We start from the raw sequence: 15698 nt of genomic DNA, 5'->3' as shown, positions 1-15698 counted from the left end.
CACGCCCCATGGAGCAGGTGCCCAGGGAAGCTGTCACCCTTCAGTTCACATCACTGCTGCCTCCTGGCAGCCTGCTCATGTGTGCACACACCAAGAGGGAAGCACCTTCCTGTGGGCATGTGCATCCATAATTCATTCCCTCCTTCAGCAGAGAAACTCCATTATTCAAAAGCAGGTATTGAAACAACAATCTCATCCTTGGAACTTTTTCTTTCTCCTAAAAGTGGCAATGATCTTTTGGAAAAATGTCAGTCCAAGCCAATCAACCTCGTGATTTTTAGTGGAAGTAAAATCCATATAAGAAATGTGTTATTTACTGCAGGTAAATTCTGAATATATACTGTCCCTGAGGGCTTTGCAAAACTTTATGGAAAAGATAGTAATAGGAAGAATGGTAAAAAGAAGCAGATGCCCTGAACAAGTTTTTACCCTGGAGAATTTGATTATGCTTATTATTGTAAGAAACAGAAAATTAATTTTAGCATTATTCTGGCCGAGCCAGACACCCAGATGTAGTTATGCCAAGTGAGTGCATTTTCATAATTAATGAAATTGAGCTAAAAAGCATCTTTATCCTCTTAGCTCCATTACTTGCTTCAGACTCCTTTGGACAGATGTGAATTCTCAAAAAAGTCTTTCAATACTGACACAAGTAAAAAGAAATTCTAAGACAAATGATGAATAAAAATAGGTTTTGAGCCAGAATTTTCTATGTATTAAAAAAAGAATAATATCTTCACTTCTATTGCTAACTAATAAGGAAATATTGGCAAAGAGCAGTGAAAATAATCATAAGTAACAGAAAGAGTAATTAAAAATTGTTGATGTCGGTACCTCAGTCGTCCTATTCACCATCATCTGATGCAGCATGGTTTGGGAAAAAGAGGAACAATATTAAAGACTGGCCGCAAAACGAAGAACTATGTTGCTTTTTCTGAAATGAGTTATGCCGTTAATTATGAGAAAAGCCATTCAAGCATGCATTAACTTTAAACATAATCTATGCTCCCGTGGGCAATAAACCAATATCCTACTTCATAGGGAAGCAGTGATTCTGCTTCCGTTCCAGTGGCTTCTGGTTTGCAAATAATGAGAAAAATCTGGTTACCAAAGAAATAGGAGGCAAACTAAAAAGTGAAAAAATGAGCACTTTGTAATTACTGTGCAGCTTAACACCGCAAACTTATGGGTATTACTGGCGATACTGGTGGAGCAAGCTGTCCTTCCCCGCCAGAGCCGTTCCGTTTCCCCGTTAGGATGCAGGGATTCGAGGTGCTGTCCCCGGGCCCGGAGCCCGCCCCGTTACCTTGGACTGCACGTCGGCGTTGTGGTCGTTCTGCAGCAGCAGCGCCGCCGACTTGGTGTCATCCTTCCTGGCGGCGATGTGCAGCGCGGGCAGCCGCACCTTGCCCTTGGTGTCGTTCTCCAGCAGGATGGCCACAGCCTGGTTGTGCCCCTGCTGCAGTGCCACAGCCAGAGGGGTGAAACCGTCCTGGGGGCAGCAAATCAGGGGTGCTCAGCATGGCCGGACAACCGTGGGGAGCTGCACCGCGCCCTTCGCGCACACCGACCCGGGGAGCACGCTCCCAGCTGTTTTCCACCTCTGCACTCCATCTCCAGGAACATGAGATTGGAGGCACAACATATTTTAACTCTCTCAAACACCTTCAAAAGGCTTTCCAATATTTGAAAAGCTTTGAAGGATCTTTCACACTTCAAAGTAATCTTTTTTTAAGCCAAGTGCAAGCAAAGAATCATTCTACAGCATCTCTCTTAATTACTTCTCATCTTAAAACGGGCTACAAAGCCTATCTTTAGCAAATTTTTGGTAAATTCACTGAGCACTGAACAATGTCAATGTGAAAAATATAGACAGAATATGTTTATGAATATCTCACATATCTGAAAAAGGAAGTGTATCAAATGCATTTGCTGCTGTTCCCGTTCAAAGTTACACATGAATCATGAGTCAAGAAATCCAGATCATGTTTAGGAACATGATTTGAAGGAGGAAAACTTCACATTATTTATGGTTCTTTTTAAAAGAAAATCAGAAAATCAATCTTTGCTTGTCATAGTTTTAGGTTTGTTTCTAAATTAGTTTAAAATTGTCTTGTTCCTCCACACATGCCAGGGATGGCCAGTACTTTAAAATCCATCATAACAAGATAGCAGCTTGCTCTCCTGGCTTAAGTAGTACAGGCTACCAGATATTTCATTCTGATTTCAAAGTGAACCGTTGCTCTGGCCATGCATCCTCCCCAAGCACAGGTGCTCTGTAACTACATGAGAGATGGGACAGCTTTGCTTTGGAATAGAAATACGGAAAGATGAGAGAAGAATAAAGGCCAAGTTAGGAAGGAATGAGAGCTAACATATGTTGAAAGAAACATCTGAAGAATTGCCAAGGCAATTTTTCCCCTCAGTAATCTAATAACTTTCTCTCCCTTTTGCATCGAGCTGTGGGTAGGTGCATTGTAACAGCGATACTGCTGTGGGTTCTGCCTGTAATAGAGATTAAATTCTGTACAGTGAATTAAAAAGGGGGGAACAGCTGACAAAACAGCTGAACTGTAAAGATTATTCTGAGATTGGGGCTACATAAGGTGTTGAAATGGCTTAATGCATTTGCCTTTTGCCTCAGAACATGAGAACAAATCCTGGATTAGAGACTCTGAAACCGAGCTCACCCTTACTCTCCTTTTTTATCTGCACATATAGAAGCGTGAGAGGAAATGAAATGCATCCAAAGGCAGGGCAAGTTTCAAGGCTTCAAAGATAAGTTCATCCATTTGATTTGCACCATTTCATCATGCACCCTCCTCTAGAAGGACACAACTCTTTCTGCATTCCCCCTGCTATTGCCTCTGCAAAGCATGGCTGACCAAAGCTTGGAGACAGCTTTTCATGTCCTCGCCTCCCATGAGGAGGGCCACTCTTTGATGCTAAACAGAAGGACCTTCTCCCTGTATTTGAGTGACATCCACAGTTCAGGCTGTCATCCCACCCTATGAATGTACCATTTCTTCATCCTATTCATGAGGTGAACTCTGGGCACCTATGAAAGCGATGGTGGCTCAGGCCTTCCTACAGGAACACTCACACAATCATGGAAACCATCCCCTCAGCAGGACCTGAACCTAAAATTGACCTAGTTAAGCAGCAAAGAGATCAACAGCCTTTACTTTACAAGCTACAGAGTGAAAACTTATCTTTCTAAAGGCACAAGATAAATTTGGAGTCAGGGTCAGAGTAGGAGTATATTTTATTTTTTCTCCTCTCTGCCTCTTCTACAAAATGACACTACAGTGTGTGTTCTGTCAATGTCTGCACTCAAACAGAGGCCACATGAATTATAACCATCTCACCCTCTCAATTCCTGTAAACTGAATGAATTCCCAGGCAGCAGAAGCTGCTGGGAGCTGGCTGCCAGCAGGTGACTGTGGGCTGCAGCAGGGCTGGGCTCACGGCGAGCCCCAGTTCCACCTGGCTCCTTCACAAGGAGTGTGTGTCTGCCTCGTTGCCTGGCAATCATTTGGCATTTTGTGTTTCAGAAAGCTGACATGTAATGTGATCACCGCATCTATGAAGGGATTATTTTATGAGCTGTCATCAAATAGTACAGTACCCACTGAGAGGAAGGACAGTAAGACAGCTGTTAAACTGACAGGTTTGAAGGGAAGGAGAGGGAGCATAAATGCACCAGCATTTCAAATTGATCCACTTGTGAAGGCAATCCAGAAAGGTAATGTTTCTGAACAGACCAGAGAAAACAAGAAACAGGAACAAAAGCTCTGGCCAGAGAGAAATTTTGCTATAGCTACTTCACATGTCACACACATAGAACAAACAGGAAGATGACACACTTTGCAGCACAGAGCCTGTTCACTCACTCCCTTGGCTGGAATAAGGAATATTTGGCAGAAAGAGGAAACAAAATGAGCATAGTCCTAATGACCAAGGAGTTTTCTCCACTGCCCCTAAACCCCCTCATATGTGGAAGGAAGCTTGTTGGATTCAGTTCCTCTGGAGATGGAGTCTCCTCTCTCCTACTTAGGCGTCTCTCCTGCTTGCACAGGAGTTACTGCAGGTTTACAATCCATATCCCCAGTAAATATCATCCTTCTGCCTATTTACACCAACGTGGCCCAGCAGCGGAAATAAAGTGTCCATCAAGACAACAGCCTGCCAAGCTCACTGATGCAATCCTTGTTAGTCATTTGGTTTCCAGTTTACACCAGTCAGAGCCAATAATGAACACTCACAAGTTACACCATGCCACAGGAGAGCCTCAGAATCAAAGTAACTTAAGGGAACAGCAGCAAGAGGCTGGAGTAGGTGACCTCCCAAATGGTTCTTGAACCCAGCACCACAGAGGGCCTCACCTCTTCTGAATTCAACTGAAATCACAAGACTCAGGTGATGGGTTCATGGTTGGACTCCATCTAGAGATCTTTTTCAATGTAAACAAATCTGTGATTCTAAAACAAAGCTTGCTAACCATGACCTGTTGGTGCCAATTGACACAGACAAGCCCTCTGGAGGCGGCCCACACAGTTCTGACTTCAAGTGATCCGAATACACAGACAAAGAAAAATGTGAGAAAACCCCCTCACCTCGGTAGCTGTGCTTTGGTTGGCTCCATTCTCCAGGAGATATTTCACCACCTCAATGTGGTTCTCTTGAGCTGCCATGTACAAAGGAGTAAAGCCATTCTAGGAAGGACACAGGAGAAAATAATGTCATGTTGAAATGATAGATACCAACAATAATGAACCACAAGTGGATACACAGCTAAAAACGCATTTGTGTTCTTGTAACTGAATGTAAAAAGAACAACCTTGTATTTTTCCCTTAATACAGACATGTTCAATGCCATTTAAACAAACCCACAGAACTCTCCAGGCTTTCACACTCATTTTCTTCTGACATATTTTAAGGAAGCAATGGACACACAAATTATTAATACAGCTATTCCTTGCTGATAATGCTCAGAGATGTAAAGCTGGCAATAAAGCTTTATGAAAGTTGACAGGAAAGCAGGAGTTTCCTCCATTTATTACATTTACTTAAGCAAAGACATCATCCCCTGGAGACCATGAAGCCCATACCTTCTGACAAGCTCAGTAGAAATGGCAGAGGCTTAGCATACTACGAAAAACTTCTAATACATAAAACATTGCAAAGCATCCAACATAAAGGAACTCAGCCGTGCTAAGGAACAGCTGCATTTCTGACCATACAGCAGGTTCAGTTATCATTTAATTAAAAACTTAAATTAAAATTACCTAAATTTATTAAAATAATTTGCTCTGAATAAAATGTAATTTTAAAAATTTATTCTAAATCTATCAGTCTACAGTAGAAAATCTTTCTTTGCAATAAAGTAATTTAATGAAAAGAATTGTAATTAATTACCTACAAAATCTTGATGAAAGAGAGGCATGGAATTCTGTCTACCTGATCAATAATTTATAAGAATTTTTAGGATTTCTAAGAAGACCTTAGAAAATTCTTCAATATTCTGTACATTACTATGTAACATAAGAGGACAAAATCTTCTGGCTTGAAATGTCACTTTAAGCTAGAAAATAAACCATAAACCAGACTTCAAACATGCAATTTATTTGGTTTTTTATTTTCTTGTGTGCTGTCACACAGAATGACAGGGTTGTGCATTCACACAAGCAATCAGAATCAAAACAAATACAATGATAATCAAAAACCTTGTTTCAGGGAAGCCAATATTATTCTTTCTAGGAAACCTGCTGTGGAGGCATTCTAATAATTTCCTAATGAAATAAAATTCCATTTTTCAGTCACTAGATAACACAAAGATTGTAGAACTGATGTCTTTACAACCTCCCTCTGTGTTTACAAATGTAGAGGACTTTTGAAGCAATAAACCTAATTTATGTTGTGGATGTTGTATGATATCTGCCATAAAAGTTGTAGCAAATATTTGAGTGCTGCTTTGCGTAATATCCTGGCATTTCCACTGACAATCTTGGGACACAGAATTAAAAAATGTCACCCAGAGAACATTTAACAGCCAGTTCAGTGCCAAAACCGGGGGGATGTATTTTGAGTGGCTTTGCACAGGATTCAGTTATTATCCAATATTCTCAGAAATTATTCAAATTATGGACTCTTATAGTCACAGATAGTATGACCAACATAGTTTGCAAGTCCATGACATCACAGGATCATCATTTGAAACCATGGTCAAAAGACCTGGAAAGGCATTTTAGTAGGGACAAACACAAGCATCTCTCTACTGCTGGGAAAATAAACTATCCACACAGAGAATGACAAGTAAGACAAGAATTCTGCAAAAAAGGCCCTAGAGGTCACAAATGTCTTCCAGAGACTGGTCACTGGTCAAGGAGCTCATTCTGCTGTAATAAAGAAAACCCTTGCTCTGGCATAAAAATGTATTTCCTTGGGGAAGCTATCTTTCCTTGAGAAAAGGCTAATAAATGGTGGTGTTCTGGCTGGAAAGGTCAAAGTGAAGGAAAACAGTCTTTAAAGGGAAGAGCTCTGTTCTGCATATCCATGACAACTAAAACAAAAAAGCAAAGTTTACAAGGCTGCTGGAGGGAAAATTCAGGCAAGACACCAAGAAAAGCCTCTTAACAATAAGGTCAGGCTGATGGGAAGCTTCCTCTTTCCAAATCACTGCAAAGACCAGGCAGCAAACTGGAAGCTCACAGAGCCAGCCTCTCCCACGTCCCCTCCTGGGGCAGGAGGTGGGGAGTCAGGGAGCTCTGGTCTCCCAGCTGCTCCTCAGACAGCTCTTAACACAGAGGGGGAGGTAAGGGATCCCATCATAGCATAAAATGATGGAAGGCTGCTCACCAAGTAACTGGGAAGGTGAACAAGAGGCAGAGGCAAGAGCTGGCAGAGGGAATTAGGAACAGATTGGCTTCTTTTCCATTGCAGTTGTAGGGAGCAGCACAGAGGAGCCTGCAGGTAACCAAGCTGGCTCACTGTTCCAGCTCATTCCCACTCTGGAAAGAACCAACGTGGCAAACTACGAGGGATAACTCATAGTAATTTTCCACTCACCTCATCAGCATTTTCATGGCAAAGTCTAATCCTTCGAATGTAATACATGCCACTTGCAAAATCCTTCTAGCTTGGAATATTACAAGGATCACACTGACTGAATTGGGTGAATATGACAATTTTCCAGCCACAGTAAATCAATTTGCTTAAAAGCTTTGAAGAATCTAATTTTTTTAATCAACTCAAGTCCCTGGTTCTGGAACAGAACTAGGACAATAAATCCTGGATTAGGAGACTATAAACAACACGTACATGACTTCATGACCTTTTAATACCATGAAATACTTAATGTTTTTCTACACACAGGTCCAGAAGAGTGTGCCCATTCTATCATACTTGTGCTATAATCACACCTGAAATTACAGAAATTAGGAGAAAGAAAATTCTCACACAGAAAGACATAGTATCTTTGTTTTCCTTCAAGCTTTATTTATAGTCAGAAACTACTGTATGTATTTTGTTGAAATCTGGCTCATTTTGGGAATTACAACATGCTAAGAGCTACGTGCAAAACTGCCTTTACCAGACATGCTGGAAAACATTCCTCTGAATTTCTCCCCCTGGCAAGGTCAAGCCTGATTTTGTCTGCTGGCAGGGAGAAGGCTGCTTTCTCAGTGTGCTTTCAGTGAAGCTCTGGTTTCAGAGCTTCTAATTGCAGTGTCCCCAATGCAACAGTCCTGGCCCTTGGCCAGGAAACTCCTATTTTAGGATTCCCAATATGCCTGCTCTCCTTGGAAGAGCTGTGCCCAGTGGGATTAAGCACTAGCCCTCCTGGAGCTCTTCCTTCTCCCCTGGCCACTGGAGCCCAGGTGTTCCATCTTACTCCCAGCCCCACATGGTTTCTGTGATCTGTCTCCTCCATAGTGAGTTTCTCTCTCTCAGCCAGTCCTGCACTTCCTGAATGGAAACGCCCACAAAAACCAGACCCTTCCCTTCACTTCCTTTCCTTTTGTCAATCTAAAATCCCCTTCCCAGTTTCTCATCTTTTAGATGAGCAGCTCTCTACTCTGCTTCTAGAGATATGTCAAATCTCAAGTCCCATAGCTCCCCAAACTAAAGAAAATATTTTCCCTTGACTTTCGTTTCACTGTCGCCAAATGTCTCCTGCTGTACCCATGGGAAATGATTCTCCATGGCCATACTGCAAGGGAGACTGACCTCTCCCCTCGGCACGTGGAATGGGACTCTGCAAGTTTACTGGGCCACTGGTGAGCACTGTTTATTTCAATAAATTTCCATTCAGTTTATAATCCCATACTGTCCAAAATTAAAGAAAGAATACTGACTGTGACCTGGAGAAGGAGAAATTAACTACATTTTTCTTTCCTGTTAAACTCAGCTGTGCAATCATACTCTGTATGTTTAGATTTGGTGCCTCATCTGAAAAATTGAAATTAATTGTGTAATGATATATAACATTCATTTCCAAACAATGGTTTCATCAGAGTATTCATGGTGAGAACAGAATATTCCAATTTCATTGCCCCCACAAATGTGTACTGCAAGATGTTTACTGCTATAATATAAAGTCAGAATGAGAAATTATCACTAAACAGATTATATTTCATACTCTGTTCTTTCTACTACATTCACTGATTTACTGGCTAATTGGAGAAAATTAGTAGCTCTCAAATGATTTTTCAAGCTATTAATGTAAATTGGCAAGTCTATATATGACTCAGAATTTGTATCATTAAATTGTCCCAAGCCCTAATGAAGAACACAGGCTGAAGAAGCAGAGGGATTATTAGGATATTGAGAAAATCACACAATTCTATAGCTTGGTGGAGCTTTATTTCATGGCAGGCTTTCAAGGAACTAAGGCTCCTCTTCGCAGGCAGTACTGAGTTGTTAGCTGTGGACTTCAGCATCCATTTACATATTGTATCCATATACTTTATCCATAAATCCATATATTTTTTTAATACTGATATAGAAAAGAGAGAAAACAGAGGTATATAATCTCTACATTTTGCCTATTTGAAGAGGATTCACGAAGGTTAGCAACATATCCTTTGACTAAATAGTTTGCATAAACCCACATGAATATAACTATTTTGTATTATTTTACAGGCCTCCAGGAAGTGTTTAAGACTGTATTGGACGACAGTGATTACCAGGAAAGAGAAGAAAAGCTGGCATCTCATGCAATGGTTTACAATCAAGTGCTCATATCTGCTTAGTTTTACTCAATAAAAAGAGATATTGACATGAAGGATGAGACAAGAGCGAGACAAGCTTGTATTATTCATCAAACAGCTCACACACATTAGCATATCTGTGTGTCATGGTCCTGTGCTAAAATAGTGCTTTATGCAGTAAGATCATGATCATTTGGGGACCTTCAAGTTCAAGACCTGTTTGAAAGCATTATCTGTTCTTCAGAATATTGCTCAACTTCAACAAGAACAGAAAGATCCTGATCTGAATCTTTGTTCACCAACAGACAATCTTCCTGTTTTCCCCATTTTCCACCAGCACCAGTCTAAACTGGTGACTTCTATGCCTCACCCTAATAGTTCTACCTTCAGGCACTGCTTCCCTCATCCCAGCTGCCAGGAATCTCTGCAGGAGAGGAAATATCTCCAGCAGGTTATTCTGTCTCAAAGGGGAGAACGTTATGCAGGGAAGGAAAATAACAGAAGCAGTGGAAACAAACTTTTGGGCATCACTTTTTTACTTTGAGGGGGACCAAGCACTGGCACCAGTTACCTAGAGAGGCTATGGAGTCTCCTTCCTTGGAAATACTCAAAAACCAGGAGATGTTCCTGGGCAGCCAACTGTGGGTGATCTTGTTCAAGCACAGGAGGGAACAAGATGAGCCCCACGGGTGTCTTCCATCCTCAGCCTTTCTGTTACTCAAAATGAAAAATCCACCACCAATCCAAGCAATAAACTAATTGTAATCAATGAAACATGAGGGTGACAAACACAATCTGCAAAGTAAATTCAAAGTACACATCTTGACAGAACCATCAATTTCACAATTCTGGAAACTTCGCTCAGTGCGTTATGCTCAGAGCATTATTTTCAGTCAATCTATAAATAAACACTTCATAAGAGGATTATATCTGAGCAGGAGAGATTCTGTGTATAAAAGGGTGAATTAAGGATAAATTATGGTACTATGTTAATTTTATGAAGTCTCTTTTTTTTGTTGCTCTTAGCTTACATCAAAATCCAGCATTTTAACGTAGCAGTAACTTGAACAATTATTCACCTCCATATTTCTTTTCCATTAAAATATATTTTCCTTAAAACAGATGTTTTTAAATGAAAAATAAACTCTTTCATTAAAATCTCATAAATAATTGAACTATGACATCTATATTTACATTCAATCTAACAGCAACTGGGGAATGTGTGAAGATCAGGGTATAGATAAAGGGATAAGATAAAGGCAAATTAATATAATTTAATTATAAGGTGCCTAATGGATATCACTTTGCCATACTGTCAACAGAAAGCGGCCTACTCTGAAGAAAGACTGGGCATATTCAAATCAAGAACTCCTATATCCAGATTATAACAGGGACTCAGTAAAAACACCTTTTAGATACATCCACAAACAATTAAAATGCTGTGGATTTCTGATGAAAACATCACATGCTTTCAGAGCAGAAATTTTCCTCCATGCTTCCCAGTGAGCAGTACCTTATATATTCACTCACCTATCATTTCCTTTTTTAACAAAGCTGGAAAGCGCTAGTGAGGATGTCAAAGAGATTAGATGTAAGTATCTGTGCACACAGAGGTGCTGGATGTAGGGTGGCACATCCCTAGGGGGAAAGCAAGCTACTCTATTCTGACCTGCTGTGAAATCTCCCAGCCAGTGTCAGCCAATAATTTAGGCGACAATTCTTGCATCCACGACACATGGCAGATGCTGAGGCCTGCAGAGTCCCATAGATTCAAGATGAGACAAGTAGTCAGGAACACGATAAGAATGATTGGATTTAGGGAGGCTCGTCCTGAAACTGGTTCAAACAGTTAAACAAAAAACCAAAAAAAATAACAGCCAAAAAAACCCCTAAAAGATTATTTACTGATTTGAGAAAACACATTATAAAGTGATTTGTAATAAATATTTCTTTTTTAAATGTAGTGACACAGAAGCCTACATGGAAAATAGCACCACCCCTTCAGCTGTCCCACTAATTCCCTAGTAATATAAATAGTGTTTGCCACTCTATACTTACACCACGGCAATAATGACAAAGTCTATGGATAAATGATGCTGCCTGGGCTGTGATAAACTTGGCAAGTTCATTCATGAGGAATCACCCAGGACTCCAAGAGAAGCACTACGTATATGACACCTGCTGCCTCCCCACTGCAAGGCCCCTCTCTTGGGAAGTGTGAGTTGAAGTCACTTCTGAGCCCAGATGCTAAATGTAAAGAGCACAGATATTCTATTTCAGTAGCTTCAAATATCACAGTTTTTTTCTCAAGAACAGCTAAGTAATAACAGGGCCTGAAACACAGCCAGTCAGAAATCAAGATGCTCTATGCTCTGGAAATAGCATTTTTACACCAAGGGAGCCTGTAATAGACATGGAGCTGATGGAGAATAATGGGATGAGAACAGAATGGTCATGTACAAGAAAACACCACCCTGATGCTGGGCATAGGTGAGGGCCCAAAGGCTTAGCCAGGGAACAGTCTCAGATTTTAATCAGGGTGCCCATTCAAAACTGCATTTGGGGTTTGCCTTCTAAAGCATGGCAAGGGAAAAGCAGTCCTGAAAGCATCCATTTATTTTGTATGGCTGAGGGCTGAAAGGAGGACAATAATGCAGTAAAACCAAAAATAAGATGTTTCTATTTATTTGGTTGTGGCTCAGTCATCCCCACACTCATAAATATACATGGCAAACACTTGCACTGCCTGGTTCTAGCAGTCACCAGCTGGGGAGGAATCTGGTGTGATGGTCTGCTGAGCCCTTACCCTTCCCATTGGCATGTTGAGTTCCTGGAGCCTCCTAGAGCTAACATGTTCTCAGAATAAGTATTATTGACTGAAAAAACCACTTCTTGTTTCAATCAGAATATTTCCATCTGGACTATTTATCCTTTCATAGCAGTAAAGTCAAAGAATTGGCTAAGACATATACTGTAAGTATTTCCAGTTTGGTTTCAGTCTTTGTTGAAATATTTGGGTTTTTTCATTCTTCTTCATGTATTACTTTTGTTTACATCTCTCAAAATCCATATAATCCTCCAGAAGGCATTTCTTCCCTTTTTTCCCTTCCAGTGAAAAAATAATGGGTCTGTACCTTTATTACATTTGCCATGACCAGCTGTGGCTAAATGACTCCTCTTGATACACAGCAGCTAAAAATCTGCCTCTCTAAATATATTGATATAAAAGCAGAAAGCACCATTGGTGGAATTAAAGCCTTTTGTCATAATGGAGTAGCAAATTGTGCTCCATTCCAAAGGTTGGATTATCCTCACAACCCATGGGGGGAGCAATCCCTGGTAAAGCAAATCCTAGGGCATCCTGACAGAGACAAGCCGATCGCTTATCTGAGAATCACCTAAATCCCCCCTTTGCTTTTGTAGTAACACAGAACGTGGATGCTCACAGAGCCCTCACAGCTCCTTTTGGGAGCACACATTAGGGCTGGAAATGTGCTGCCCTAAGGATTGCTTCCATCTGATAAGAAGTCTGGATAAGAGCTCAAGCAGTCAGAACAGCCTCTCATGTATATTGACCTAGGAAGTGGTGGCCGTAACAGGGGCAAACTTAAGCAACAATTTCTTGGCTAATGTGTTGCCAATGCGCTTAGAGCAGGATGTCGAGGAAAGGAAACCGGAGGGCTTTTAAATAACAAAATCAGCTTGGGGGAGGACTGATTTATCTAATCCTTGCTCTCTGTATCTGGGTCGCTTTAAATAATCTGATGATTAAAGGGTAGCTCCTCCTCCTTTCAAGAGGGCCCCTATACAAAACGGTGGTCAAAACATAACTGCACTAATGGGGAGCACATTCCCTTGTAAACTCGGTGGCAGGAATTTTAACATTGAAGAGTATCACCTCTTTCTTAGGTGTCTCCAAGGCGTGACAGTTCCCTTACCATTCCCAAACAGGAGCAGATTGTATTTCCTCATTTTGCCTTCTACTTTTCAGCTTTGTACCTTAATCACTTGTCATTTGTCAAATTGCCTCATCCTGGCAATGTCAGGATGGACCCATTCCCTAAGGAAGGCATGGTCAGGACAGCTCAGCATCACTGCTGCAGGGACAGTCTGCAGGTACACTCAGTTATGAGGATTGCTGCAGTCAGGCTATCAGCACATTTGGAAGGATGATTTCCAGTGTTTGGACATCTCTGATGCCTCTACATGAGTCAGATGGTCCAGGATGACTTAAAGAGAAAGCAACAGGAACAAAGAGTGATTTGTCAAAGGAAAGGGTTGGACTGATTAAATCTGGTGATATTTCTTCCACCTGGAAAAAATTCAAGAACTCATGTAAGAATTCCCAATACGTTGAAATGTAATCTCATTGAGAGGAAGAGCACAAAAAATAGTTACTTTTCTAATGCACAAGCAACAACTAGTACTAGGTTTGGGGGGGAGAGAAGATGCAGCTGTGGAAGAAGGGTAACACTGGACTCAGTGAAGGTGTGTGATGGGGGCATGAGTGTGGGTGGATGTGACAGAAATGAGTGGCCAATTCCACTTCCATGGGTCTGCCGGACGGAACATTCCAATGCTCCCTGAAGACTTTGCCTGAATGTCCCACTGAAACTCCTAAGTACCTAGAGGATCACCCACCCCAGTGAATACATAGCTCAGCATGTATGGCATCAATCATCAATCCATGGGTCAGACCCTCATCTGTTGCTCAAGGAAACACAAAGCTCAAAGGAACACCTGGAACACCCCAGTGGATTCATTACCTACTGTGTTTTCTCCTTCACACCATCCCTGTATTATCAACAAGAGCAGCCTGGTCAGATCTACACAGGACTAAAATAATGGTCAAATCAATGAGAGAAATTGCAAAAATTGAGTTTTCACCGGATGATACCTGTCTAGATCCGCCCACTGAACTATGTATGGAGTCAACCACAGGGGCTTATAGATACTCATTATATAAATATATTTACTATTTAATATTTGTAGCAAGAGGCACTTCTAACTGAGCCAAAAAAAATCCACTCTTGTCCAGTTCTAGGTGGAAATATGCCAACAAAGAGCAGCATCTTGTAGATCTTTGGCCATTGTGGGTGTGCCCTCGTGCCAGCCTCTGCCTGAAACATGCTCCAGGAAGATGTGAGCTCTCAAACGGCATGCACGCAACTGGAAGTGGAGTCACTCAATTAGTAATCACTGTGCAATTAGGCTTTGCATCAAAATAGAAATTTCTTCTCTAAAAATAGCAGTGATGACATGTTAGCTCAAAAGGAACAGAGTTTTTAAAAGAGGAAGATGAACAAAATAACATCTCTGAAGGCCAACATAAAGCTGAAGGGCAAAGCAAAGTAATCTAATAGAAACCCAAAATCTATAAAATCAGAGCCCAAAATGCTTAACAGCCTCAGATAGCACAGATGGGGTTTGTAAACCCAGTGGTTTCAGTAGATTTAATAGCATTTCCTGAGATAATGCTGTTATTTTGCTGTTGCAAGGAACTGGAAAATGAGTGTAGTGTTTCAGATGTCATTGCTTGTAAGTTTTGATGAAGGCCAGTGTTTTTATGCCATTTAATTGAGAAAACTAAAGAAAAAACAACAAACTGAACAAGCTCAAGTCGCAACTTCTCCTTTATCTACCTGTTCACCCTCAAAGAAGAAATTCTGTCCCTATGGGAAATTGTCATCACTGAAAATGAGAATGGCTTTGACAGATACTGAATTCTTTAAAGAAAAAGTGATGCTGCAACCAGAGTAACTCTGCTGGCACTAAATCACTACCAGCAAAGGGCATTTCACAGGGGCCTAAAAAATACAAAGTGTGAAGTAACAGAGATACCAAGGAGAAGATGCAGTATACCCTCAGTAGCAACAACTGCTGCTAAAAAATTTGAGGGTGACAACAGGGCACCTATTTTTAAAAATGGAATTGAGGGAAAATGTAAAAATTAGAAGTTGAGCATTTCAGTTATAATTTCTCACTTTTATGTTCCATTTTACCTATAATGTGTATTTTTGTTCATTTCTCACTTTCTCAATTGAGCTCTTTCCTGATACATTTTTCGTTACCTTTTTTTATCAGTGACATCTTTCCAGACAAGAAAACTCAAGTTTTTGAGAACTCAAACACATTCTGTTCAGTCATTCTTTTTCCTTTTTTCCTATCTAATTTAATATATTTTCTTTTTTGACCAGCTGAAGTTTGAACCTTGCTTCATCTGTTATCAAACCACATGTCTATTCTTTATTAATTTCAGAGTTTCTGTTTTTTTCTCTGTAACTTTTATTTTCTATGCCATGTTATTCTTGACACATCAATGCAACCTTGAGCAGAAAGGCAGCATTCATCAGCTTCATTCAATTCGTGGAGCATTAAAAAGTTCCTTTGTAATTAAGGGACACCTTCCACTGGAATGTTTCCCTTGGCAGTGGCAACAAGAGCCTCTGAGTATCTGCCTGAAGCAGCTTTTACCCATGTCATCCATCT

At 40.8% G+C, this 15698-nt stretch overlaps 1 protein-coding gene across 32 annotated transcripts in view; it reads right to left on the bottom strand.

Moving 5' to 3' along the window:
* The window catches only part of ANK2 (ankyrin 2), a 180130-nt gene that overhangs the window by 90432 nt on the left and 74000 nt on the right, over positions 1 to 15698 (bottom strand). For 27 of the 32 annotated variants that reach the window (XM_074541909.1, XM_074541911.1, XM_074541915.1 and 24 more), the window contains exons 5-7: positions 4617 to 4715; positions 1307 to 1492; positions 835 to 858 (exon numbers count right to left, since the gene is read on the bottom strand). In XM_074541909.1, the coding sequence (XP_074398010.1) occupies positions 835 to 858; positions 1307 to 1492; positions 4617 to 4715 (309 nt within the window). The remainder of the gene's footprint in view (positions 1 to 834; positions 859 to 1306; positions 1493 to 4616; positions 4716 to 15698) is intronic. The other 5 variants (XM_074541913.1, XM_074541931.1, XM_074541914.1 and 2 more) reach the window with 1 other exon arrangement.

Source organism: Zonotrichia albicollis, chromosome 5 (assembly GCF_047830755.1).
Source record: "Zonotrichia albicollis isolate bZonAlb1 chromosome 5, bZonAlb1.hap1, whole genome shotgun sequence".
In the NCBI taxonomy this organism is placed as follows: Eukaryota; Metazoa; Chordata; class Aves; order Passeriformes; family Passerellidae; genus Zonotrichia; species Zonotrichia albicollis.
Note: the sequence above shows the minus strand (reverse complement) of the source record. Positions and strands in the feature narration are given on the sequence as shown.